Source organism: Odontesthes bonariensis, chromosome 9, assembly GCF_027942865.1.
Source record: "Odontesthes bonariensis isolate fOdoBon6 chromosome 9, fOdoBon6.hap1, whole genome shotgun sequence".
Lineage (NCBI taxonomy): Eukaryota > Metazoa > Chordata > Actinopteri > Atheriniformes > Atherinopsidae > Odontesthes > Odontesthes bonariensis.
Window position 1 is genome coordinate 38,802,077 of NC_134514.1, and position 27,936 is coordinate 38,830,012.

At 42.4% G+C, this 27,936-nt stretch overlaps 1 protein-coding gene across 3 annotated transcripts in view; it reads right to left on the reverse strand.

The window, feature by feature from the left end:
* Positions 1–27,936, reverse strand: part of sgsm2 (small G protein signaling modulator 2) — a 157,230-nt gene that overhangs the window by 77,212 nt on the left and 52,082 nt on the right. For all 3 annotated transcript variants that reach the window (XM_075474204.1, XM_075474203.1, XM_075474202.1), the window contains exon 3: positions 244–412. In XM_075474204.1, the coding sequence (XP_075330319.1) occupies positions 244–412 (169 nt within the window). The remainder of the gene's footprint in view (positions 1–243; positions 413–27,936) is intronic.

The following is a 27,936-nucleotide window of genomic DNA, read 5'->3' on the forward strand; positions in this document are numbered from 1 at the left end:
TAAGACATAAATCGGGGAGAAAACAATTCTGTGTGTTTGTGTGAATTGGAGATGATGAAGAAGTAGATAGTAGAATTATTACATTCAGCACCTCTAAAGAAATCCTGATGGTGCCAACGTTAGTTGCCAACTACAAAATTAGGAGGTGAAACTTCGAGCTGAAAGCAAACGTTTGGTGAGCAGTGATGCATGTGAACAGCTTTCTATGTGGCATAAAGCAACAGGAGACAGAGTGTGACCAACCTGGTGAGATCAGACTGCTGCTGGAGATGCTCTTGTACTTTACGACAAACCTCGCCAGCAGTGTCGTAAACTTTGCCAACCTTGGTGAAGAGGGCTGCTATCTTATCACTGCGGAGAAACCCGGCTGCCCGTCTCTTCAGGAGGTGACCCAGGCAGGCCTCGATGGCAGCTGGACAGACAGAAGATGTGTTAACAGTGACAGAGACGAGGAGAAAGGACAAGAAGTAAGGGATAAGCAAAGAAGAGAGATAGTTGAATAAAGTATGGACAAAGTAAAAAAATATAGTCAATAATTCACTGGGATCTTTAGAAAAGCAGGTGAAGGCCCTCTATAATTGCTGCAGCAGTTCTGACTTCACAATACAAAATACAAAATACACAATATTCTTACAGACTCCCTATTAAGTGAGCCAAAAATCCAATTTGCTTTAAAACTTTAAAAAAAATTTCAGCAACTCAGTCAGTGAGCACGTGTTGCTCATGTGTTGCTCATGTGTTGCACATGTGTTGCACATGTGTTGCTCATGTGTTGCTCATGTGTTGCTCATGTGTTGCACATGTGTTGCACATGTGTTGCACATGTGTTGCTTATGTGTTGCTCATGTGTTGCTCATGTGTTGCTCATGTGTTGCACATGTGTTGCACATGTGATGCACATGTGTTGCTCATGTGTTGCACATGTGTTGCTCATGTGTTGCACATGTGTTGCACATGTGTTGCTTATGTGTTGCACATGTGTTGCTCATGTGTTGCACATGTGTTGCTTATGTGTTGCTCATGTGTTGCACATGTGTTGCTCATGTGTTGCTCATGTGTTGCTCATGTGTTGCTCATGTGTTGCTTATGTGTTGCTCATGTGTTGCTTATGTGTTGCACATGTGTTGCACATGTGTTGCACATGTGTTGCTCATGTGCTGCTCATGTGTTGCTCATGTGTTGCTCATGTGTTGCTTATGTGTTGCTCATGTGTTGCTCATGTGTTGCTCATGTGTTGCTCATGTGTTGCACATGTTGCACATGTGTTGCACATGTTGCACATGTGTTGCTCATGTGTTGCTCATGTGTTGCTCATGTGTTGCTCATGTGTTGCACATGTGTTGCATGTGTTGCACATGTTGCACATGTGTTGCTTATGTGTTGCACATGTGTTGCACATGTGTTGCTCATGTGTTGCACATGTGTTGCTCATGTGTTGCACATGTGTTGCTCATGTGTTGCACATGTGTTGCTCATGTGTTGCACATGTGTTGCACATGTGTTGCTTATGTGTTGCTCATGTGTTGCTCATGTGTTGCTCATGTGTTGCTCATGTGTTGCACATGTGTTGCACATGAGTTGCACATGTTGCACATGTGTTGCACATGTGTTGCTTATGTGTTGCTTATGTGTTACTTATGTGTTGCACATGTGTTGCACGTGTATTGCACGTGTGTTGCACGTGTGTTGCACATGTGTTGCTTATGTGTTGCACGTGTGTTGCACATGTGTTGCACATGTGTTGCACATGTGTTGCTTATGTGTTGCACATGTGTTGCTTATGTGTTGCACGTGTGTTGCACGTGTGTTGCTTATGTGTTGCACGTGTGTTGCACGTGTGTTGCTTATGTGTTGCACATGTGTTGCTTATGTGTTGCACGTGTGTTGCACGTGTGTTGCTTATGTGTTGCACATGTGTTGCTTATGTATTGCACGTGTGTTGCACATGTGTTGCTTATGTGTTGCACATGTGTTGCACATGTGTTGCTTATGTGTTGCACATGTGTTGCAAATGTGTTGCTTATGTGTTGCACGTGTGTTGCACATGTGTTGCACGTGTTGCTCATATGTTGCCCGTGTGTTGCACGTGTGTTGCTTATGTGTTGCACGTGTTGCACATGTGTTGCACATGTGTTGCACGTGTGTTGCACGTGTGTTGCTTATGTGTTGCACATGTGTTGCTTATGTGTTGCACGTGTGTTGCACATGTGTTGCACATGTGTTGCACGTGTGTTGCACGTGTGTTGCTTATGTGTTGCACATGTGTTGCTTATGTGTTGCACGTGTGTTGCACGTGTGTTGCTTATGTGTTGCACATGTGTTGCTTATGTGTTGCACGTGTGTTGCACATGTGTTGCTTATGTGTTGCACATGTGTTGCACATGTGTTGCTTATGTGTTGCACATGTGTTGCACATGTGTTGCTTATGTGTTGCACGTGTGTTGCACATGTGTTGCTTATGTGTTGCACATGTGTTGCAAATGTGTTGCTTATGTGTTGCACGTGTGTTGCACATGTGTTGCACGTGTTGCTCATATGTTGCCCGTGTGTTGCACGTGTGTTGCTTATGTGTTGCACGTGTTGCACATGTGTTGCTTATGTGTTGCACGTGTGTTGCACATGTGTTGCACATGTGTTGCACATGTGTTGCACATGTGTTGCTTATGTGTTGCACGTGTGTTGCACGTGTGTTGCACGTGTGTTGCACGTGTGTTGCTTATGTGTTGCACATGTGTTGCTTATGTGTTGCACGTGTGTTGCACATGTGTTGCTTATGTGTTGCACATGTGTTGCACATGTGTTGCTTATGTGTTGCACATGTGTTGCAAATGTGTTGCTTATGTGTTGCACGTGTGTTGCTTATGTGTTGCACGTGTGTTGCCCATGTGTTGCACATGTGTTGCTCATGTGTTGCTCATGTGTTGCACGTGTGTTGCACGTGTTGCTCATACGTTGCCCATGTGTTGCACAAGTGTTGCACGTGTGTTGCTCATGTGTTGCACGTGTGTTGCACATGTGTTGCACGTGTGTTGCACATGTGTTGCTCATGTGTTGCACGTGTTGCTCATATGTTGCCCATGTGTTGCACATGTGTTGCACGTGTGTTGCTCATGTGTTGCACGTGTGTTGCACATGTGTTGCACGTGTGTTGCACATGTGTTGCTCATGTGTTGCACGTGTGTTGCACGTGTGTTGCACATGTGTTGCACATGTGTTGCACGTGTGTTGCTCATGTGTTGCACGTGTGTTGCACATGTGTTGCACGTGTGTTGCACATGTGTTGCTCATGTGTTGCACGTGTGTTGCACGTGTGTTGCTCATGTGTTGCACGTGTGTTGCACGTGTGTTGCACATGTGTTGCAAATGTGTTGCACATGTGTTGCACATGTGTTGCTCATGTGTTGCACATGTGTTGCTCATGTGTTGCACATGTGTTGCCCTTGTGTTGCACGTGTGTTGCACGTGTGTTGCACGTGTGTTGCTCATGTGTTGCTCGTGTGTTGCACATGTGTTGCTCATGTGTTGCTCGTATGTTGCAAATGTGTTGCTCATGTGTTGCACATGTGTTGCCCGTGTGTTGCACGTGTGTTGCCCGTGTGTTGCCCGTGTGTTGCACGTGTGTTGCACACGTGTTGCTCATGTGTTGCACATGTGTTGCACACGTGTTGCACGTGTGTTGCACGTGTTGCTCATACGTTGCCCGTGTGTTACACATGTGTTGCTCGTGTGTTGCACATGTGTTGCTCATGTGTTGCTCGTATGTTGCAAATGTGTTGCTTATGTGTTGCTCATGTGTTGCACATGTGTTGCCCGTGTGTTGCACGTGTGTTGCCCGTGTGTTGCTCATGTGTTGCACGTGTGTTGCTCATGTGTTGCACATGTGTTGCACGTGTTTTGCTCGTGTGTTGCACATGTGTTGCTCATGTGTTGCACATGTGTTGCTCATGTGTTGCACGTGTGTTGCACGTGTTACTCATACGTTGCCCGTGTGTTGCACATGTGTTGCTCGTATATTGCAAATGTGTTGCTTATGTGTTGCTCATGTGTTGCACATGTGTTGCACGTGTGTTGCACGTGTGTTGCACGTGTGTTGCACGTGTGTTGCTCGTGTGTTGCACATGTGTTGCTCGTATGTTGCAAATGTGTTGCTTATGTGTTGCTCATGTGTTGCATGTGGGTTGCCCGTGTGTTGCACGTGTGTTGCTCATGTGTTGCACATGTGTTGCTCATGTGTTGCACGTGTGTTGCTCGTGTGTTGCTCATGTGTTGCACGTGTTGCTCATACGTTGCCCGCGTGTTGCACGTGTTGCACATGTGTTGCACATGTGTTGCTCGTATATTGCAAATGTGTTGCTTATGTGTTGCACATGTGTTGCTCATGTGTTGCACGTGTGTTGCACGTGTGTTGCACGTGTGTTGCACATGTGTTGCTCATGTGTTGCACATGTGTTGCACATGTGTTGCACATGTGTTGCACATGTGTTGCACGTGTGTTGCACGTGTGTTGCACGTGTGTTGCACGTGTGTTGCACGTGTATTGCACGTGTATTGCACATGTGTTGCACACTGGGATGCTGTCAGGTTGGGAAAACAGTGACAAAGTAAACAACAGTCTGAAGCAACAGTGATTCCTTTTTAAAAAACAATGCAAATGTACAATGCAGTGTTGGCTGAACTGCATCAAACAGCGAGTCCCCTCACTGCTGCCTTCTGCGGGTAAGGTACTAACATCTGGTACGTCACTAAACTCCACTTAAAAAATAAAACTGTCAGAATCTAATCAGATTGTTGGTGTCTCGTTCGTCTCCATGACGTAGTTGCGTTGTGCTGCCATTACTCGCCAGGGGCCCAGTACATCTGTCTGCGGCTTCAGTTTTCTAGTCTGAGTTGTCCCTCTCGTACCACCCAAGGCTGACGAGCATCCCATTCCCCAGGGGAGGTTTTCCTTCCCCAGGGCTCCTAACATGTTTGGGGGGTTTTGGGTCCAGGAGAACCTGGTGACGGTGCTAACCACCACACCACCGTGCAGCCCATCTAATCAAATCAATACAAAATCTTATACATAGAGATTAATACTTCCTGAATTGCATCTCAGCTCATGTAAATGCATCAAATCATTTTATACGTCTTTCTGCCCGGCCCTAACAGAGCCTGAAGTCTTTCAGCCTGCTTACTCTTTCTGCACTTGATGTCGAGTCCCACGTTATGTCCAAGTCTCCTGACAGGTCCTCTGTCTCACAGAGTTAACGTCTCAGGTTTATAGTTCTGCCTTATGCACATACGCACATGCACTGAGTGTGCAGTCTGAGTGCTTTACTGTGGAACACTGTGGACATCAGTGTGTCAGCTGTGGCAGAAACACAGAAGCCGCCCACAGTATTCCATTGAGCCATATATAGTGTCCCATCCATCAGCTGTCTCCCTCCCTCTGTAAAGGCTGCATTAATGCTCAATCATTCGGGTTTTTTAGGGATAATGGTGAAAGCAACTTTTGTGAAATGATGATGTTTTGTCACTGTATGTGACAAAATAATGATTTGAATCTGCAACCACTGAGAATGTCTCATCTTCAGGATGTAATTCATAAGGTTAGAACTTTCTTATGTGGGCTGAATATAGGGGATGGTCTTACAGTGGAATATGTCACACCGCGGTGAGGTCAAGTGGGTTTTCGTCTCGTCTCCATGTCATGTTTCGTCATTTCCTGTTTTATTTTGAAAGGTTAACTCTCCTCTCGTTTCAGGTCACTTGGCCTTCCTCTCGTGCTCCAGTCTGATTGTCGTATGAATGATTCCACCTGTTCCCTATTATCCCTGTATGCATAAGAGTCTGTGTCTCCCCCGTCTTGTCCCAGTGTGTCGTATCTGTCCGATTGATGTGCATCACTCTCGCCTTTGTTCCAAGCCTGACCACAGCCACGTTTTCAAGTATTGCCTTTTGGTATTATTCCTCTTCAAGAGAGATTTTTTGGTTTTGATAAAGTTTGATAAATTAATCCTGTTAAAGTAACAGTGTAAGTTTATTTTTATAGCATTCTTGTTTTTCCTCCCAGTTGGAGTGATTTCTGTTTTATAAATTCTCATAGAGTAGTGCCTCCGTTTTTTAGGAGAGGTGATTTGTTTTTTCCTCCGTAGCAGGAGTGACTTTTAGTTAAAGATAAAGTTTAATAGACCCTTTTGTTTGTTCCTCCGCATAGTGGAGTGATTTTGATTTCCTTGATAAATTTTCATAAGATATACTTCTCTAATTTTGGAAAAGTGTATAACTATATATATATAGTTATACACTTATAACTATATACACTTATATATAACAATTAATAATATAATTATTATTATATTATTATAAATAATAATTCTATAGTCTGTTTTGTTTCTCTCTCTGGAGAGACTTGATAACATCTGCTCCTACAATAAAAGCTTTGGATATAACATCTCCTGCGTCCTCCATTGCCTGGGTGTGACAGAATTTATAATTTATTCTTAGTGACACTGGATATATTTGTGCTTTATGGGTGAGATAGTTCGCTTTTATAAAAGCTGTCAGAGGGAGGGGTGAGAGGCCTGTATTTTGATTAAAAAAGAGCTTTATTATGGCAGATTAATATGTTAAGAGTTGTTTGTATTACCTTGTTATGTAAAATCTTTTTCAGCCATTGAAAAGGGATAGTTGAGTGGAGCCTAAGTGGAGGTTTACAGGGAACATTCATGCACAGATGTCTCTGGGGAAACACTAAAACTGAGTGGCTGAGAGGTGAGGGAGAGGCTGCACTCCACTCCTTATTCTGCCTTTCCATTTCATGTGGCTCTGATGAATCATAAAATCATTTCTAATATGCTCAGAATTGTGTTCATACTGACGGGTGCAGAAGAAAACATGCACACATAAATGCTTTCATTTTGACATAACTGAGCCCACAGCATTGGTATAAAATCATCCCAATACAGAATGTTTTTTAATCTCATTGAAGCTTGTTCCCCTCATTTCTACAGTCACCTCCTGCTTTGCCGGTAACTCATAATATTTTATATTTACAGTACATAGCTCTGAATAAGCCTCCTGTTACAATATGATGACTCAGACAAACTCTAAAGCCATCTCAGACTACTCCTTTATATTTGTTATATGAAATACAATATAGAGTACCTGTGATGAGAGATGGCAGACAACCACTCTTCCTTTTAAGGTGTCAAAGCTACTGATTTCCCACGCACTTCATGTCTGATGTGTCAGTGGCACTGGGACCATTTAATTGACTGATCAAATAGCCCCCCACACCCCATCAGCCTCCCACTGCTGTGATATGCAGCCTGACTACATACAGTAACCTAGCCTAGTATCACTGCCTGCTGTGCAGACCGTGCAGACCAAAGTGCAGACCGAGCAGCAAACGCTGTAACAGGCGCGGCTGTCGGCAGCAGGCAGTGATACGAAGGGAGAGAAAATAGGGCCAAGAGATTGTGAGGTCTGACTTTTTCTGGATGAACGATTTTGTGATGCAAATGTATTACTCTGTTGAACACATATTGTTTTGAGAAGCAAAACGCTTTATTTTTGTGGCCCTAGCCAACTAGCCGGACTACCTTCATCAACGCCAAAACGAGGCTGGAACTCTGCTCACAGGACGCAGCAGGGGGTAAGAAGATGTTCATAAATGATGTTGCTGATATGGGATGTCATACAGCTTCATGTCAAAAGAGGCGAACTGTCCCTTTAAGTATCGCTACTGAATAAACGACACATTCAAGGGTACAAATAATGCTGTTATGTTCCTTAAATGGCTTGATTTAGTTATCAAAGTTTCATTTTCTTAACAATGAAGATGCCGTGTTCATCCATTCTAGTTCTCTTATAACTGCATGCTATTAGAAAAGAACTTCAAATCAAACTCTCAATCATTGAGGGTTTGAAAATAGATCTCAGAAAATAGTTCCAACGTCCATGAATAGATTCACTTTTTTTACTTGCATAGCAGGCACATACTCCCACACCCCCACTCCAACACGTTTTTTCTGTGTATGACTGTGTATCTGTGTGTGGCTTAGCTTTCAGAGCTTTTGTGATACACATCTGTGAGGTAGTGGCAGATGGTTCAGGAGATGTCTCATTAACAGGTCTACTGAAAACAAAGCTAATTATGCGGCAGCGCTTGTCTATAACTGTCAGGCTAACCGTCTCTCTTTCTTGTGTGTCCGTTTTCAGGCTGGAACACATTATGTTTGCCTGCCCCCAGTGGTGCTTAAATGTTGTGAATACTTATATATATATATATATATATATATATATATATAATGGTGCTTTGAGATATACAATATCTGATTTACTGAGGAAAGTGATGTCGTGGAGGAAAGTGAACCTTTGTGTGGAGTGACCTCTTTATCAGGTCAAATCATATTTGTGTAACCAAACCAAACTACCAGCAGAACTGAAATCAGCCCCAACTGTAAGCACTTTAAAATCCGGGTTAAAAACATTTCTCTTTCGGTCTGCTTATGGTTGAGTTCCTTTAAATAATTTTAAAGCATAATGCTATAAATCCTCTTAATTGTTTTATATTTTTCTTTTTCCACTCTTCTTTGATTGCTTTTAACTGTGTGTTTTAATTTTTATTCTATTTTTTTATTCTCTTTAAATTGCTTGTTTTTATGCTGCTTTATGCTGTTCTTTTAAATGCCTTGTCTTTATGTAAAACACATTGAGTTGCCTGTGGTATGAAATGCGCTATATAAATAAAGATGCCATGCCATGCCTTGCTTTGCTTTGCCTTGCCTAACCTAACATCTTGTGACCAGCATATTGGATGTAAAATGTGTAAAAATAATAAAAATAACATGAAAAGAAAAACCTCAAGTCTGCAGAGGAGGACAGTGGGAACCAGACTAATAAACCCTTTTCTATGTTCTGTAAACCATGGTGTGGATTCTCCCTCATTCAGGCCATGGTAATTCTAAGATCTTCTTTCAAAATGCTTCTTCCTGAGGAAGCCTTTCAGATGTCTTCAAACACCAAGAAAAGGAAGTTCAGCTGCTCTTATCCACGATATTTTATCCTGACCTTTCTCTCTATAGTGTGTAGTTTCTTAGCCTGTTTGCTTTTTAATCTTTTTTTTTTTTCTGAATTCAGTTTTTTCTATGTCCTATGCCTGCCCAGCTTTTTGAATCAATTAAGACAGCTTTTTTCCTGTGTGTTTTTACTTTAAACCTTTAGTGCTACTCAAATAAACGTGTGGTTTGTAATCATTCAGCAACATGGGACACAAGTACATCAGCCACACAAGATGATGCACAACTGTTGAATGTGCTACAGTATGATTTCCGAACTGAATTTAATAATGTTACTATGGCAGCAGCAATTCAAATAGTTAGCACATTCTGTACTTGCAAGCAAGGAGCATTACACTACAAAAGTCAATTCATAGAGCAAAACTGAACAAATATTACAGCAAGCATGTAAATCTTTCTCCTCAGTATTTGCAGTGACTCTTGTGCAGAGATAATCCGATCTGAATACATCCATGAGGAATGGGATTTCCTTCCTGTGTACAGAACAGCTTCAGTTCGAAGTTGTTGGTGGAACTGCGAGCTTCAGAGTCTTCATCAACATTTCAGGCTACTTCTTTCTTCTTCAAATTAAACAGGGCTTCCGTTCACTCACACTTGATCGTAGTTTCATCGACTAAAAACACATTAACTCATTGACTATATGTTGGCTTCAAATGAATCATTCAATGATCATTCAAAACAGCCACAAACATTAAAGCACTGCTGTATGTTCAGGGAAATGATGACTCAGAGCAAAGAAGCCAGGAAAGGTGAATCTAACCTGCACATGCTGACACTAGCTACAAAGTGCATTTCTATCAATCTTAAATCTATCAACAGAGCATATTCCAGATAGCATTCCTTCATTGTGTCGGAACCTTACAATACATAGCAGTTAGTGCTGACCTCACAATTAAACTCCCAATTAGCTGCAGGTACAACAGGCTAAATAGATTACATTGGTATGAAATCATTTGTGTTTGCAGAGTAAGGGTGATGTAATAATCTGATATTAGTCAGAAGACACGACACGCTATTCTACAATAATATGACCTACCTGCGTGAATGTGGGAGCTGTGATTGAGGACTTTGATAATGTTGCTAGCTGTGGGACAGCTAACAGACACACTGAGATGTCTGTGCATCTGCAGCGTATCTCTATTTATCGTGTAGTACATCTCAGTGAGAATTTACATGCAACACCATTTATTACTCTGCTAAAGGCAGCAATAAATGGTGGTGGTAATCTAATGGTGGACTGCCTCCTGCCTTGAAGAAAAATCAATCCGTCAACTGTGATAAAACACAGCTCATAGCTGTAGTTTAAACTTACATTGTATCTATGAAACAAGATGAAACCAATAGGTTGGTCAGACTACAAGCATGTCTTAAAGACATAAAGACCTGGATGACTCAGAACTTTCTGCTTCTAAATTCAGACTGAAGTCGTTATCTTTGGACCTGAGCGCTTCAGGGAGAAACTGTCTAGCTATATAGTTACTCTAGATGGTATTTCCTTGGCTTCTAGTCCTGCAGTGAGGAACTCAAAAAGAATGCTGGCTCACCTGTGGTCACCTGTATATTATATGTGATTGCTGCTGCTTGTGCTTTTTTTGTTTGTTTGTTTGTGTGTTTGTTCTCTGCTTGTCTGCTTCCAGGTGCTCCTGGTGCCTCTAAGGTTGGATTCCCCACAAAAGCCGTGAATCGTCTTCAGTTTTGTTTTTACAGGTGTAGCAGCTGGTTGTCTGATTTTTCATTGTTTTTTATGTTTGTCTCTTCATGTTTCTGTTCCTTTTTTCTCTTCTTCGCTCTCCCTCTCTCTCTCTGTCCCCCGGTCCGGTTCGGCACTATCATCACATCATGTTAAATATTGTAACAAAAATAAATAAAAATGAGGAGTTGATGGGCGTCAAGGCAGTGGTGTAGTCTACCTTTTTGAGGTGGGTATACTGTATAGTTGGCCAGTCATAGGCCCGTGGTACCAAACTAGGGGTCGGGACTCGGGACCCCTCGGGACCAATAGTAGCCCCTTAATGCACGCCGTACCTCCAGTGGCGCGCTGTAATAGTCATTGAAAAGTTAAGTACCATAGTACTACAATACTATGACATAACACAGGGCTTTTAATAATGCACTACGACTTGGTCATTGCCATTCTGGTAACAGCACATTTATAATGCTGTCTTAACGTGTTAAGGGATAAACATGTTTGTGGGGTCGCAGCTTTGCACTTACCTGCCCCTTGCATGCATGAGGGACAGGATGAGGGACATCATAAACTCACTTTGATTGTGTGGACTGTGTGCTGTGTATCTCAGTGGCAATGGGACTCCCTGTGGCACTTAATCTTTGTACTCATCCCTCATAGAGCGAGACCTAACAGAGTGATTGTTTTAAAGCAGCAGAACACCATCACATCTTGAGACAGGTTGTTTTATATATATATATATATATATACACAAGGGCTGTCAGAATTAATTAATTGTAATATATATATGTGTATTACATTCGTTTATATATGTAATATACATAAAAAAAATATATATATACACACATCCATTTTAGTTTTCCACCTTCCACTCCTATAGGGGGCGCTGTTGTGCGTTAGAGAATCAACGCTTTCAACTAATACAAAGAAGAAGAGTTTCTATGGGACGTTATTGTCAAACAACTGATAGTGAACAGGGGTGCAAACAGAGGTATGGTCAAAAAGGAGTGAGATTATCGAAGCCCACGCCCCCGCAGGAATTATCATATAATTACATTTTGCCACCACCTCTGCCATCCAGGGCTCACCCTATTCACACAAAAATGTTCTTTATATGAAAATACACTGTCCCAGTTCCTTGGAAATTCTTAAAAGTAAAGAATACTGAGACAACGCTGGAAACATTTGGCATCTCCCCTTTTTTTCAATTTTTTTGAAAAAGTCTGACATTTTGAATATGACTCAATACACACAAGTTCCAAAATATCACACCATTAACAACCTCAGTTCACTCTCATAGACTTTTATATCACCACAACTTTCTTTAGCACACCGAGAAACAACAGAAAAATAGCCTCAGAGCAGCTAAAAAGACAAGTTTCTCACCGTTGCTCTCTATTTCAAATTACGCCGATATCGGAGCTTGCAGCGGCTCTACAGGTGACAGGTGAGTGTTAAGCTGGGCATACACTGTGCGATTTTTTCAATCGCGGTATTCAGCTGCTGCTCATACTGTACGAGTGAATCGCAAGGGATAAAACGTCACGGCTCACGATTCCTGTTCTTACACTGTACGATCCGATGGTCTGATGCGATCTGGCTGCTCACACTACACGACACGTCGGACTCGGTCGCCGGTCGCTGCCATGCTGTTCTGTTGTCTTTTTCTTCTTCTGTTGACATTTTTCTCTTCCGTACCTATGTGCGCGCATGCGTAGTGTGACAGGATGAGGTCAATCGGCTCGTCCAGCTGCTTCAACTGTGTGCGAGAGCCTCACGAGGGGCGACCAGGATTTCAAACAAGTTTGATTTTCATCCGATCGATCGGGAGGTGATCGGGAGGTCTTAATCGTTTGTCGTTACCCCATGTATACTACACGATGCGAGACGCACGATTGAGCCAAAACTCGGCCCGATCTCCAAAATAGTCGCATGAGTGAAAATCTTGTCGACATCGGGCCAAAAATCGCACAGTGTATGCCCAGCTTTAGCCTGTTAGACACAGAGCTAGCATTAGCATAGACGACGGTAAGCGTTAACAAGCCTTTATTTTGATAACTGACTCGTCTTACCGACGTACTTGTCTCCGGACTTCCAATCGGTATGTGCTCTGACTTTCTTTCAGTGTAACTCGGGATTTTTCTCCTTTTTCTGTCCTTTTCACAAGTATCTGCGCTTTACTTCTCTGGTTAAGGTCAGAAAATAACGTAAAAATCGTGCGCCTGCAGTTCACCTGGCTGTTGAGGCACTCCCCACGTGGGGTCATACGAACTGTGCGGTGCATTCAAATGCAACAGGAACATTAAACTTTACCGATGCAAACATAAAATAAATACTCTCCCGCTTCTTTTATTGGTCTCTATGTCAGTCCAGAGAGATTCGGGGCTGAACTTTGATGAAATTATAATCAGACATTACAACAACACCCCCCCCCCCCACCCCCTAAAAAAAAAAACTCATCGGATCTGCACGATTCACACAAGTCCCCCAGACAGCTGTGAAAAAGGCGGCATCCGCCAAAAGGCACGCCGTTTGCACCCCTGAGTGAATCCCTGGGAGATTGACCACAGCCCTCTCTGGATTGACTGACTGCCGCAATTTCCGAATGAATGCTATTCTGAAGTGTTGTCGTTGTATTGTTAAATTATAACAAGGCTTCCATGAGAAGTGGTAGTTGATGAAACGTGGCTGTGCTATTCTAAATATTGAAAAACGAATTTTAAGTGGGTATACGGAGCATTTTAGGTAGGTATACGGAAATCCCCCCCAAAAAAGAGGTGGGTATACGCCGTATACCTGCGTTCAACGTAGACTACACCACTGCATCAAGGGGAGCTTTACATTCATAAAGCTTCCCTTGGCATAGCAAATGTGTTTAGCATAAACGGTATTCAGATTACAATTCTGCTGCCATAATGCTGGACAGGACAAGGGGTAAAAAGAAAAAAAAAAAAAAAGAATGCTGGCTTTTTAGGGGATCACATGGCCTTCATGAACTCTCTGCTTGAAAAAGGCTATGCTGAGGAGGTACCCCCAGGGCAGCTACACCGTGATGATCACAGGGTTTGGTACATCCCACATCATGGGGTGTACCACCCAAAGAAAAAGAAGATACCAGTTGTTTTTGATTGTACTGCTTCATATGGAGATGTTTCATCCTGCCCTCAGAACGTGCTCTTGGAGTCCAGTGGTGCACAGATGATGATACATTCACATGCTGTCTGAAGCCCCTGGATAAACCAGCAACCAGAAGAGGCATTCTGTCTGTTGTAAACTCCTGTATGACCCTCTTGGTGGCCTTTCTCCTGTCATCCTCCCCGCAAAGTTACTTCTCCGAGACTTGTGCAAAGAGAAAGAAGGATGGGATGAAGAAATCAGCAGCTCACACTGTAAGCTATGGACACAATGGCAGAAAGATTTTTCTGAGCTGGCGGACTACAAAATAAAACGGTGTGTAAAGCCTGAAAACGTTGGGCATGCAGTTAAAGCCCATTTACACCACTTCTGCGACACAAGTGAGCAAGCCTATGGCACAGCATCCTACCTCGTCCTCCAAAGCCAGCATGGTGAAACACATTGCTCCTTTGTAATGGGCAAGTCCAGGATGGCCCCATGAAAAACAAATCTCCACTCCCAGGTTGGAGTTAACAGCTGCAGTTTTGGCCGTGAAAATGGACAAAAGAGATTCACACGACGTTTTGGACAGACAGTACTACTGTGCTCAGCTAAATGAACAATGACGCTGCCCGCTTTAGAACATTTGTGGCAAACAGAGTGAACCTCATCAAACCAATGGTTCTATGTGAAAACCCTGCCGACCTGGCCACTCGGGGGGGCCAAAGCAAAAAACTTCATACAAGAAGAAGTATGGCTCAGGGGTCCACCATTTCTGCTCCAGGACCAAAGGTGATGGTCAAAAACACCAAACCTTAAAAGCAAACTCCATCCAAGTGAGGCTAAAAGCAAAAGCATTCCAGTGAACACTCTGGGAGTTGGAGAAGAGCAACACCCTCTCAGCCAACTGATGGACTCCTGCTCCAGTTGGTACAGACTGAAGAGGGCTGTTGCATGGATTTCAAAGTTAAAAGAAAAACTGATCTAGCTAATAAACAAAAGAAAGGAGTTACAGAGCAACTTGACCAAAACAGAAAAAGAACCATTGACACTTAACACTATAGTGGAGCGAGAAATGATGCAGTACAAAAAAAACTGCACAAAGAAATGCTGACCCTGAATGACCTACAAACAGCTGAAAATGAACTCATTCGCTACAGTCAACATCAGTGGTATGAAGAAGAACTACAGGCGCTGCAGAGAAATCAGCAAATCAAAAGATATAGTCAATTGTACAAACTTGATCCAGTTGTGCAGCAAGGCATACTAAGAGTAGGAGGGCGACTGAGCAAAGCTCCAATGCCAGAGGGCAGTGAACATCCAGCCATTCCCTCCAAACACTCCAGGGTTGCCTGCCTCATCCTTCAAGAAGTTCATGAAAGGATAGGGCACTGTGGACGCAACTATGTCCTGTCAAAGACACGTCAAAAATATTGGATACCTCAAGTCACTTAAAAAAAAAATAAGAATAAATAAATAAAAAATAAGAATAATCAGGAAATTGTTGTCAAAGTGCACTGTATGCAGGAGGTTACATGGACAGCCTGAACAGCAGAAAATGGCCAGTCTGCCTGAAGATGGCCTCATACCAGATCACCCACCGTTCACTAATGTAGGTATGGACTACTTCGGGCCCTTTGAAGTTAAACGGGGCCGGGTCACAGTTAAAAGGTATGGCACCTTGTTCACCTGTCTAACCATCAGGGCTGTTCGTATTGAGGGCGCTGACAGTCTGGATGCTAGCTCCTGCATTAATGCTCTCCGCAGATTCATCAGCAGAAGAGGACAAGTTGAAATCATACGCTCAGACAATGGCACAAATCTTGTTGGTGCTGACAGAGAATTAAAGGCAGCATTAAAAGACCTGGACCAATCCCAGACTGAAAAGAAGATGCAACAGAAAAGTATAGAATGGATCTTCCCTCACTGAGGACAGTCAGCATACACTCCTCTGGGAAGTAGAAAGCATCATTAATGGTCGGCCAATAACAACGTTATCAGATGATCCACATGACCCAGAACCACTCACTCCATTGTCCCCCTTGGAGTGTTCCACAGGAATGATCTGTACTGCCGATGCAGATGGAGGCCAGTACAATATCTTGCTAACCTTTTCTGGACCAGGTGGACCCGTGAAAACTTACCTCTCCTTCAGGAGATGGTCTGCACAAGGGAGAAACCTGCAAACAGGAGATGTGGTGCTGGTAATGGAATATACAATGCCAAGAAACACATGGACAATGGGAAGAGTCATTCACACAATGCCAGATTCTGCAGGACTAGTGCGCAGAGTGGTGCTGAAAGGAAAGAGCAGCACTGTGGAGAGGCCTGTGAACAAACTGAAAAGACCTGAAAAGACCCGAGTTTAACTCAGGAACTGTTTGTAATGTGCTGAATGGCTCTCAATTTGGAGTTTCAATTCAATTAAATTCAAAAATACTTTATTTATCCCAGAGGGAAATTAAATGTTGATGTAACTCAATTAAATCAAGGAGTTATTATAGATGCTGATGGCTGTGGGCAGGAAAGATTTCCTGTAGCGGTCCGTTTTGCATCCAAACTGAAGAAGCCTTTGACTGAAGAGACTCTGTTTTCCGATAACAGTCTCATGGAGAGGATGTTCAGGGTTGTCCATAATTCTCTTGATTTTATGCCAAATCCTTCTTTGCATTATTGTCTCCAGAGGTTCCACAGTCGTCCCCAGAACAGAACCAGCCTTCCTTATCAGGTTGTTGAGTCTTTTTAGGTCCCTGGTTCTGATGCTGCTGCCCCAACAGATGACGCAAGAGGAAATGACGCTCTCAACATACATATATAGGCCCAAAATACATCTGTGATATGTTCAGAGAATATAAACCCAGCAGAGCTCTGAGATCCAAGGACTCAGGTCAGCTGGTCCAGTCCAGAGTCCAGACTAAACATGGAGAAGCAGCATTTAGCTGTTATGCTGCAAACAAGTGGAACAAACTGCCAGTGGAGATTAAACTCTCACCAAATGTAGACATTTTTGAATCCAGGTTAAAGACATTTCTGTTCTCATGTGTCTATGCATGAAATATCTTTTAACTTATCTAGACTGTTGCTTGTTTTTAAATTCATTTAAATTATTTTATTTGTTTCTCTTTATATTATTTTATGTATTTTTAATGCTTCTTACACTCCCTGCTGCAATGCTTTTATTTTATGTAAAGCACTTTGAACTGTTTGTACATGAAATGTGCTATATAAATAAATTTGATTTGATTTGATTTGATTTGAACAACAGGCTTGTAGAATATCTGCAACATCTTGCTGCAAACCTTGAAGGACCTTAGCTTCCTCAAGAAGTACAGTCTGCTCTGTCCTTTCTTGTAGATGGCTTCACTGTTGTGTCTCCAGTCCAGTCTGTTGTCCACATGAACACCAAGGTATTTATATTCCTCAACCACCTCCACTTCTTCTCCCATGATGGAAACAGGGTTTGATCTGACCCTGTTTCTCCTGAAATCTACAATCATCTCCTTTGTTTTGTTAACATTCAAGATGAGATGATTGTTCCCACACCATGCCACAAAGCAGTCCACCAACTCTGTACTCAGCTTCTTGTCCATCTCTGATACACCCGACAACTGCAGAGTCATCTGAATATTTCTGTAGATGACAGGAGTCTGACTTGTACTGGAAGTCTGAAGTGTACAGAGTGAAAAGGAATGGTGAGAGTACAGTCCCCTGTGGTGCTCCTGTGCTGCTGATCACCTGGTTAGACACACAATTCGTCAGTCTGACAAACTGTGGTCTGTTTGTCAGGTAGTCATTAATCCAGGTGATTGTTGAGGCCTCCACCTGAGTCTTCTGGAGTTTCAGACGAAGCAGATCAGGCTGAATTGTGTTAAATGCACTGGAGAAATCAAAGAACATGATCCTCACAGTGCTGCCTGCTTTGTCCAGATGACAGTGGGTTTGTTGAAGCAGGTGTATGATAGAGTCTTCAACTCCAACTCCATGGCGATAAGCAAACTGCAGGGGGTCCTGATATGTGCTGGTTTGCTTACACAGGTGGGTCAACAGGAGTCTCTCCAGGACCTTCATGATGTGGGATGTCAGGGCAACAGGTCTGTAGTCATTGATGTCTGAAGGGTGAGTTTTCTTTGGTACCGGGACCAGACAGGATGTCTTCCACAACAGTGGTACCTTCTCTTGGGTCAAGGTAAGGTTGAAAAGGTGTTGCAGAATCCCACAGAGCTGCTCTGCACAGGCCTTCAGGACTCGGGGGCTGACACCATCTGGACCTGCAGCCCTGTTCCGGTTCAGTCTCTCCAACTGCCTCTTCACCTGACTTCTAGAAACAGAAAAGTGGGAGGGGGAGGCAAAGGGGACAGCAGCATCTCCTGATTGGGTTGAAGACAAACTAGTGGAAGCAGAAGAATCCATGACTGAGGTGGAGGTGGAGATGTTACAGGAAAGCTGTGGGTCAGAGGAGGGTGGGATGTCTCTTTGGCTGGGAACAGGAGGGGGGGATGGTGAGCTTGTTCCTGAACTGAACCTGTTGAAGAATGTGTTCAGCTCATTTGCTCTGTCCAGACTTCCATCCATCCGATCCTCCCTCTGCTTGAGGCCTGTGATCTTCTTCATTCCTGACCACACATCTCTGATATTGTTCCTCTGCAGTTTACTCTCAAGCTTCTTTCTATACACCTCCTTGCTCTCTCTGATCTTGACTTTGAGCTGCTTCTGTATACTCCTCAGTAACTCCCTGTCTCGCTCCCTAAAGGCTCTTTTTTTCTTGTTCAATAGTTCCTTTAGCTCACTGGTGATCCAGGGTTTGTTATTAGGGAAGCATCTCACTGTTCTGGTGGGGATGGTGTTGTCCACACAGAAGTTTATATAGTCAGTCACACACTCAGTCATGGCATTAATGTCCTCTCCATGTGGCTTACAAAGAGAAATCCAATCAGTTGCATCAAAACAACCCTGTAAGGCTTCTTCAGCTTCCTGTGACCACTTTCTAACAGTCCTTTTTGTGACAGGTAGTCTCTGGACAAGGGGTTTATATGCTGAACAGAGAAAAACAAGGTTGTGATCTGATTTACCCAGGGGAGGTCTTGATTTGGAAATGTATGAATTCTTGACATTTGTGTAAAACAAATCCAATGTCTTGTTTTCTCTGGTAGAGCAGCTGACAAACTGTTGAAAAGTTGGCAGTGTAGCAGAGAGTGAGGCATGATTAAAATCACCAGATATTGCCACAAAAGAATTGGGGTGTTGTGTCTGTATCTTAGCAACAACGGAACTGATGACATCACATGCAGTGTCGGCAACAGCTGAGGGTGGAATGTAAACGGCCACCAAAACAACACTGGTGAACTCTCTTGGCAAATAATATGGACGAAAACTTACTGCCAATAGTTCAATGTCAGGACTGCAGAGACGACTCTTCACAGTAACATGTCCTGGGTGACACCATCTGTTGTTGACAAGCACTGCCAATCCACCCCTGGTTTGGGGCTGCACGGTGGTGTGGTGGTTAGCACTGTTGCCTCACAGCAAGAAGGTTCCAGGTTCAACACCCAGCTGGGGCCTTTCTGTGTGGAGTTTGCATGTTCTCCCCGTGTATGCGTGGGTTCTCTCCGGGTACTCCGGCTTCCTCCCACTGTCCAAAAAAAATCATGCATGTTAGGTTGACCATCTGCTGGTGGTGGTCGGAGGGGCCGATGGCGCCGGTGCATGGCAGCCTCGCCTCCGTCAGTGTGCCCCAGGGCAGCTGTGGCTACAATCCAGTAGTCTGCCACCATCAGCATAGCACTTTGAGATTCCGTATGAAATGAAAAGTGCTTTACAAATGTAATTGATTATTATTGGGGGTCCTAGCAGCGAAGCTGCAGGAACCCATTGTGTTAGTAGCTTTTCTTATTATTATTATTATTATTATTATTATTCTTCTACTTTCTGCTGCAATTGAAGTCTATGGCAGCCCCATGAACGCTATGGTAAAAAGTTGTGAAATTTGGCACACGTAATTAGCCAAGTGCCAATCACAAACTCAAGAATTTTCATGGCCCAAGAGTCTACTCTCTAGCGCCACCAACACGTCAAAGTTCAAAGTGCATTCAGCCTAATAACTTTTGACTACTTGGTCCAAATTTCACAAACAAGACATCATTGGAATCCTTGGATCATGACGAGTCCAACGCACCCTATGACGTCAATTTGCGTATACCTAGGTTTTCCGCCATTTTGAATTTTATCAAAAAGCTTAAAAAAGCATTTCAGGTCACAGAGATTGTCCAATTATCACGAAACTTGGCACATAGACTCTTAAGACCAAGCCGCACAAAAGTTATCGTGTGGAATTTTTAATTAGGCTTCCATTTTTCCATAAAAGCCAATCAAACTCGAGGTTGACGCCCCCAAACCGGAAGTGAGGTCATATCTTGGCAACCATTTGATATCATGACGTCAAACTTATAACACAGACTCAAGACTGCTAAGGTAAGAGGCCCAAGAAGTTTGGTGACGATCGGCCTATAGGTGGCGCTATATGTAGCAAAAATGCATTTTTGCTCATATCTTTGGACCCCTTTGTCCACATTTCACAAATGAGGTACCAGTAGAATCCCTGGATAAGGACGAGGTCAACACACTTAATGACGTCATTTGCGCCATCTTGGATTGTCCGCCATTTTTAATTTAATCAAAAACCTTCAAAACGCATTTCAGGCCACTAAGATTGTCCAATCTCCACGAGACTTGGCACATCGAATCTTCAGACCAAGCCGCACATAAGTTATTATGTGGATGTTTTTATTTAACTTCCGTGTAACCGCGGCAGCCAAGCAAACTCCATGCCGACGCGCAAATGGGACATTTGGCCGTATCTCTGCGATGCATTGATGTATCGATGCCAAACTTGGTGCATGGACTCACGACGCCTTCCTGAGCAGCCCAAGCCTTCCCTATTGTGCCATTCTGCTAGGACCCCCACATTGCTGCTTGCAGCTATATTTATTATTATTATTATTACCCCCTTTCCTTTTCCTGCTACTCTTTAAATCTCGATCTGCTCGTACAGTCAGGAAGCCCGGCAGAGAGACGCTGGAGTCGGGTATATGATCCTGCAGCCATGTCTCAGTAAAACACATTATGCTACATTTCAGATATTCTTGCTGAGTCCTTGTCAAGGCTAGAAGTTCATCCAACTTGTTAGCTAACGATCTTACATTGCCCATGATGATGGATGGCAGAGATGGTTTGAACTTCTTCTTTCTCTCTCTCCTCTTTGCTCCTGCTCTGCATCCACGACGCCTCCTTTTCAATTCCAGTGGGATTTCTGGCTTCAGTTGTCGAATTATTTCTGCTTTTCCAATGTTAATCAGCTGCTCCCTGTTGTAAACTACCCTGTTGCTATGGTTATGCATCATAACAAAAGAGCAAAATTTACAAAAGTATTGGGAAAAATCAATCCAGCTGCACAGCATCCAAGGCAGGAAGGAACAGTTGTCCAAAAAAATGCAATTTCTTCCAAGAAAAAACAGGAATAAAATTTAGAAAAAAGAAAAAATCTCAATGTGAGGTACAGAGCTACTCCAACGTGCTGCCACCCTCAGCGGCGCATTCTAGAACAATTTCTGATAATGCTTCATTTTCCTAATTAAACATTAGGGGCTGGGATTGTGAGAGCCAATAAAAAGCTAAAGGTTAAATGTAAAAAGTTAAAAGCTTTAAACATTGTTTTGTTTAAAAACAAGTTATTTGGTTTAAAAGCTAAGGTTAAAATCTTATGTTAAAAAGTGGAAAGGTCATGCACATAGCCCCAAGTATACCTGGGACAGAGGGCGGTTTTTTCAAAGCCTTACAGGAAGAACAACAGGAAATTATTACTGCTCTAAGTCTCCCCACGGAAGTTTAAAATCTGCTTGATTTGTGAAACAAGTTGATTTAGGCGTAGAGCAGTTGAAGCTGGATAGATTTTATTTGCACAGATTTAAAGGATCCCTGCAGCCCCGACAGATAACCAATGTCACAGCCACAAAATTGATTTCAAAGTTCAAGATGCCAAACAAGAAAGTATAAAATGAATACTTCACACCCCCCCCCACCACATTATGACTGGGCAGCATATTTAACCATGACAACAATTCTATAGTAAGCTTATATTCCAATATGGCCTCATCACCTGCAACAAAGGCCTGTGATAAATGATGCATGTGCTATCTTTATCCACTTTGGAAGGTTTATACCCGTCTGTCTTTATCAGTCATAATACCACCCCCAAGTCAGGTGCAGATAGAAAAGGAAAAGCAGATAATGTGGGACAGTGAAGAAACAATGGCAGATGGAGAGTGCAGGGCAAAAACCCCCAAAAAGAAATGGCACAGAAGAGAGTGACATTGGTAAAACATGGGAAGAACTTGCTCTTTCCTTTTACTTCCTTCTTCCACTGCCCAAAGGAAGTGAACCACCAAATAAAATGACAAAGCTACACTTATACAGCCACAGAGTATCTGTGATGAGTGCCAATGATGTTACAGGGAATAAATTACCTTAAAGGCCTGAAGAGGGAAAGTGTGTAGTTCTGCTGCTATTTAAGACTGAAGTGAAAGCATATTCATTTAAGATGTGAAAGAAGACATAACGCAATCTTTCTTTCACAAAACAAAAACTCAATAAGATATATATACACTGTATATTGTGAGAGAGATCCATGGTCCTGTTTCCATGATGCATGAACACATGAATATAAAGTATGTACTTCTCTAAACTCTTTCAATCTTGAAGCAGAAGACAGGAATTCATTACTGAAGTCATCTTAAATAATTTAAACTCATCATACTTAATGATGAAATACTAAAATTGATGGAGTCCTTCCCACTATTATCAGTGATGTATCATCAAGTACAGCAGCTTTAGAAGTATCTTTAGAACCTGATTTATATTTAGACGGCTTCTGCCCAGTTGATCTCTCTGAACTAACAACAGCAATAGTCTCTTCTAAACCATCAACTTGTGTTTTAGACCCAATCCCAACCAGACTGTTCAAGGAGGTTTTCCCATTAATTGACACTTCCATATTGGATTTGATCAATCTGTCTTTGTTGACAGGATATGTACCTCAGACTTTTAAGGTTGCTGTAATTAAACCTTTACTTAAAAAAACCTACTCTTGATTCAGAAGTGTTGGCTCATTATAGACCTATATCCAATCTCCCTTTTATGTCTAAAGTTCTTGAAAAAATAGTTGCAGCTCAGCTTTGTGATCATTTCCACAGAAATAATCTGTTTGAAGAGTTTCAGTCAGGATTCAGAGTGCATCATAGCACAGAAACTGCACTGCTGAAAGTTGCCAATGATCTCCTCTTAGCCTCTGATAGCGGACTTGTGTCTGTGCTTGTCCTGTTGGATCTCAGTGCTGCATTTGATACGGTCGATCACAGTATCTTATTACAGAGACTTGAACATGTTATTGGGATTAAAGGAACTGCATTAGGCTGGTTTAAATCATATTTATCTGATAGATTTCAGTTTGTTCTTGTAAATGAAGAATCTTCCTCACACACCAGAGTAAGTCATGGAGTTCCTCAGGGTTCTGTGCTTGGACCGATTCTTTTCACTTTATACATGCTTCCATAAGGTAACATTATTAGACAGCATGGCATAAAGTTCCATTGCTATGCTGATGATACTCAGCTGTACTTATCTATAAAACCAGATGAACCCAATAGGTTGGTCAGACTACAAGCATGTCTTAAAGACATAAAGACCTGGATGACTCAGAACTGTCTGCTTCTAAATTCAGACAAAACTGAAGTCGTTATCTTTGGACCTGAGCGTTTCAGGGAGAAATTGTCTAGCTATATAGTTACTCTAGATGGTATTTCCTTGGCTTCTAGTTCTACAGTGAGGAACCTTGGAGTTATTTTTGACCAGAACTTATCATTTGACTCGCATATAAAACAGGTTTCTAGGACTGCCTTCTTTCATCTTCGTAATATTGTTAAAATCAGGAACATCTTGTCTCAGAGTGATGCAGAAAAACTAATTCATGCATTTGTTACTTCAAGATTGGACTACTGTAATTCTTTATTATTGGGCTGTCCCACATATTCTCTGAAAAGCCTCCAGCTGATCCAAAATGCTGCAGCCAGAGTTCTGATGAGAACTAACAGGAGAGATAATATTTCTCCAGTTTTAGCTTCTCTTCATTGGCTCCCTGTTAAATTCAGAATAGAATTTAAGATTCTTCTCCTCACATATAAAGCTCTTAATGACCGAGCTCCATCATATCTTAAAGATCTCATTGTAAGATATTTTCCTAACAGAGCACTTCGTTCCCAAACTGCAGGTTTACTTGAGGTTCCCAGAGTTTCTAAAAGTAGAATGGGAGGCAGAGCCTTCAGTTATCAGGCCCCTCTATTGTGGAATAAGCTGCCAGTAAATGTCCGGGAAGCAGACACCCTTTCCATTTTTAAGACCAGGCTTAAAACTTTCCTTTCTGATAAAGCTTATAGTTAGGGATGGCTCAGGTGACCCTGAAACATCCCATAGTTAAGCTGCTATAGGCCCAGACTGCTGGGGGGCCTCATCTGTCACACCTTTCCTCACTTTACTCTCTTTATGTATATGTGATATTATTGTGGTCATTAACTCGTGTTTCCCTGTTCCAACAGATATCCTTTGAATGGTGTTACAGTGCCGCCGCGCCTCCCCCTCCCTCCCTCCCTCCCCCCCTTTCTGTCCTCTCAAACCCCAGCTGGTGGAGGCGGATGGCCACCCTTCCTGAGTCTGGTTCTGCCAGAGGTTTCTTCCTGTTCAAAGGGAGTCATTTCTCTCCACAGTCGCCTCAGGCACGCTCAGGCCGGGAGATTGGACCGAAAAAGAAAAAGTTTTCAGTGCAATCTGTTGGTTTTCTTAGCTAGGAAATTGTTTTTGAATTGGCTCTATATGAACGAATTGGATTATTTTATGAATAATTATGATTACAATGAATTGAATTCCAATTGGCTTGAATTGGACTTACTATCTTAGTGCCTTGAGATGACATTTGTTGTGTTTGGCACTATATAAATAAAAATTAATTGAATTGAATTAAAATAAAATTACAGCTGTAACAAACCACTCTACCTCATTGCTTCCACAATTCTTTGAGAGTAGGCAAGGCAAGTTTATTTATAGAGCACAGTTCGTACACAAGGCATTTCAAAGTGCTTTACAGCTACATAAAATCACAAGAAGGCAATAAAATCATTCCATAAAAACATTAATTAATTTAAAAGTGAAGAGTGCAGATCAAACACTTTCAGGTGTCATATGCACAGCTAAACAGAGCTGTTTTCAGCCTGGATTTAAACATGTTAGGAGCATCAAAGTGAAACGCAGCCTCACCGTGTTTAGTCCTGACTCTGGGCCCCAGCAGGAGACCCCTCCCTGAGGCAGGAGACCCCTCCCTGAGGTTCTCAGAGCCCGAGTTGGTTCATGTGGCTCTAACATGTCAGAGATGTACTTTGTTGCTTGACCATGAAGAGACTTGTACACAAGCAGAGCTGTTTTAAAGTCTATTCTCTGAGCGACAGGAAGCCAGTGCAGAGACCTGAGCACTGGACTAATATGGTGGTATTTCCTGGTTCTAGTCAGGACTCGAGCAGCAGCGTTCTGGATGTACTGCAGCTGTCTTACAGCCCGTTTAGAGAGCCCAGTGAGCAGGCCGTTACAGCAGTCTAACCTGCTGGAGACAAACGCATGGATCAGTCTCTCTAAGTCTGGTTTAGACACTATTCCTTTGATACTGCCAATGTGTTTTAGATGGTAAAAAGCTGCTGATGTTACAGATTTAATGTGGCTGTTAAAGTTCAGGTCTGAGTCCAATATTACCCCGAGATTTCTAACCTGATTATTAGGTTTTAGAGAGAGATTTTCAAGGTGACTGATAACACTTTCTCTTTGTTTCTGTGGGCCACAGACAATGATTTCAGTTTTGTCTGAGTTTAGCTGGAGGAAATTGTTTTGCAGAGTACAAATATGATATAAAACCTGGTAAGATGAAATCAGTCAGTCAGAATTCTGATAGTGATGCAGTAAACCAAAGAAAAGGATTAACAGAGCTCAGAGACCTAACTCTCTGAATAAAGATTGTGCTCAGCACCAAACATTTCAGTCAGACATTTTGAAAATGAGTTCATTCCTCAAAGGTGGGTTGCTCTTGCAATGGTCGCCCCGTTTGGGATTTCTCGCATCAACAACCTGTGCAGCTTTAAATTAGGTTACAGTAGTATCTAAGTCATTAAATCTGCTTCCATTGGCTCCTATTCATCAACAAACTGAGAAGCCCTGGTGGGAGGCAGTCATTTCCTGCATCAAGTTGAAGGAAATGCACAACAAGCCAGGATAGCTTGGTACTATATATTTGAATCTGATGCCTACCTTGCAAAGATAAGCATGTCACTGTAAGGCATTTACACAGCTTAGTAAAATTTAATTAGAACTGAGATGAGTCAGACTGGAACAAATGGTGTTGTTTGTAATTGAAGAAAAAAAAAGGAATACTGCATGTGCAGATATGGGATGTGCACAGATACCTGCGTTTCTGCCCATTCTAATGATAAAACGTGCACACTTTTTAACCTTTCCGAGGTTCTACAAAGCACTATACATGTGTTTCTCATTCACAAAGTGCTTATTATAATAATTACATATACACATATATATGCACACATGGATTAACATATGGGGGTAATGTGGGCTTCAGCTGGAACACATGGATGCGCTGGGGAATACAAGCACCAGCTGAGCCATGGCCACCCCGAATGATAAAAGTCATAGGATTTATCAAGTCTATTGTACTTTCAATATCACAATAGTCCAGTCAAATATACCAGGTTACGTACACACAGAATTCATAAAATTCACTTTCCTACATATAGAAAAGCATTCTTTCATTCTCTTTGGAGACTTTTTCAAACATATACATGAAACACACATTTATTTGATTTTCACACGAGAGGTAAACTCATCTTCCAGCCTTTAATCTCACCCAGTTATGTGAGTGTGTTTGAATATTATCACCTCGTGATTCACACCTAATCTTCACGCTTTCTTCTATCTTTGTCAGTTTCTTCTCTGTTCTCATTCTAAGTTTTAATTGTTGCAGTTCTATTACTCTCCAAAGTCCAGGCTGTGATTTAATGGGAAATATTCACATGCTTTAGATTGTATGGGTCGTTTTTTATGGAGTGAAACTTGTTTTGTAATAGTTACAAGTATGTATGCAACAATTTACAAATATGTACAAGAATTATTGAGTTACTTTGGGTACTTCCAAATGTGTGTGTCATCTTCAGCTTTGAGCAAAGTTTTGACAACATGTAAGAATATGTTTCTGAAGCTTGAATTCTCTATCATCTGTCAGCTAAGTTTCCATTTAACATCAGTCATGAATGGCTTCCAGAGGTGCCCCAGCAGCAGCGAGCTGGCATTTCTCAGAGCATCCCTTCTCTCAAATGGCATCAAGTCACACCGTCACATCACAAGAAGACAGATGTGCTCATGGGTGGAGTGAGAAAGTAATCATGGTGGGTTCAGAGAGTTGGAGCTGATGAATCACTGGAATCATATGGAGGCTGCTGTTCCTGTTGAAACACCAGGGAGTGCTGCGTAACTAAAAAAGCCAACAGTATGCACGAACCTCAGGTTCCTGTGGATACTCAGCTGAGGCATCCAGAACCATGTGTTTGGGATGGTAGAGATCTGCTGATTGGTTCTGTGGAGAGAGTGTGATGTAAAACTGCTGCTCATGGAAACAGGTCTGTGCATCATTAAATATACCACGATGTATCACCACTACGATGGGATCATTATGTCAGACCTTCCAAGTGAAAAACACAGCGCTTGTTCCTTTCAACTAATCCACAACACAATTAGAGATACTTTCCTGGAAACAGTAAATGCTTTGGGTTTTTACTGGACTGCACTTTTTTTTACGTTCTTGTAGCATTAACACAATCCCGCTTTCATGCTGTTGGTGAAATCACCGCTCATGACACAGGTGAATGTATCATTAGAATTCTGATCCAAAAAAATGATGAAAAAATAAAAAATAAAAAT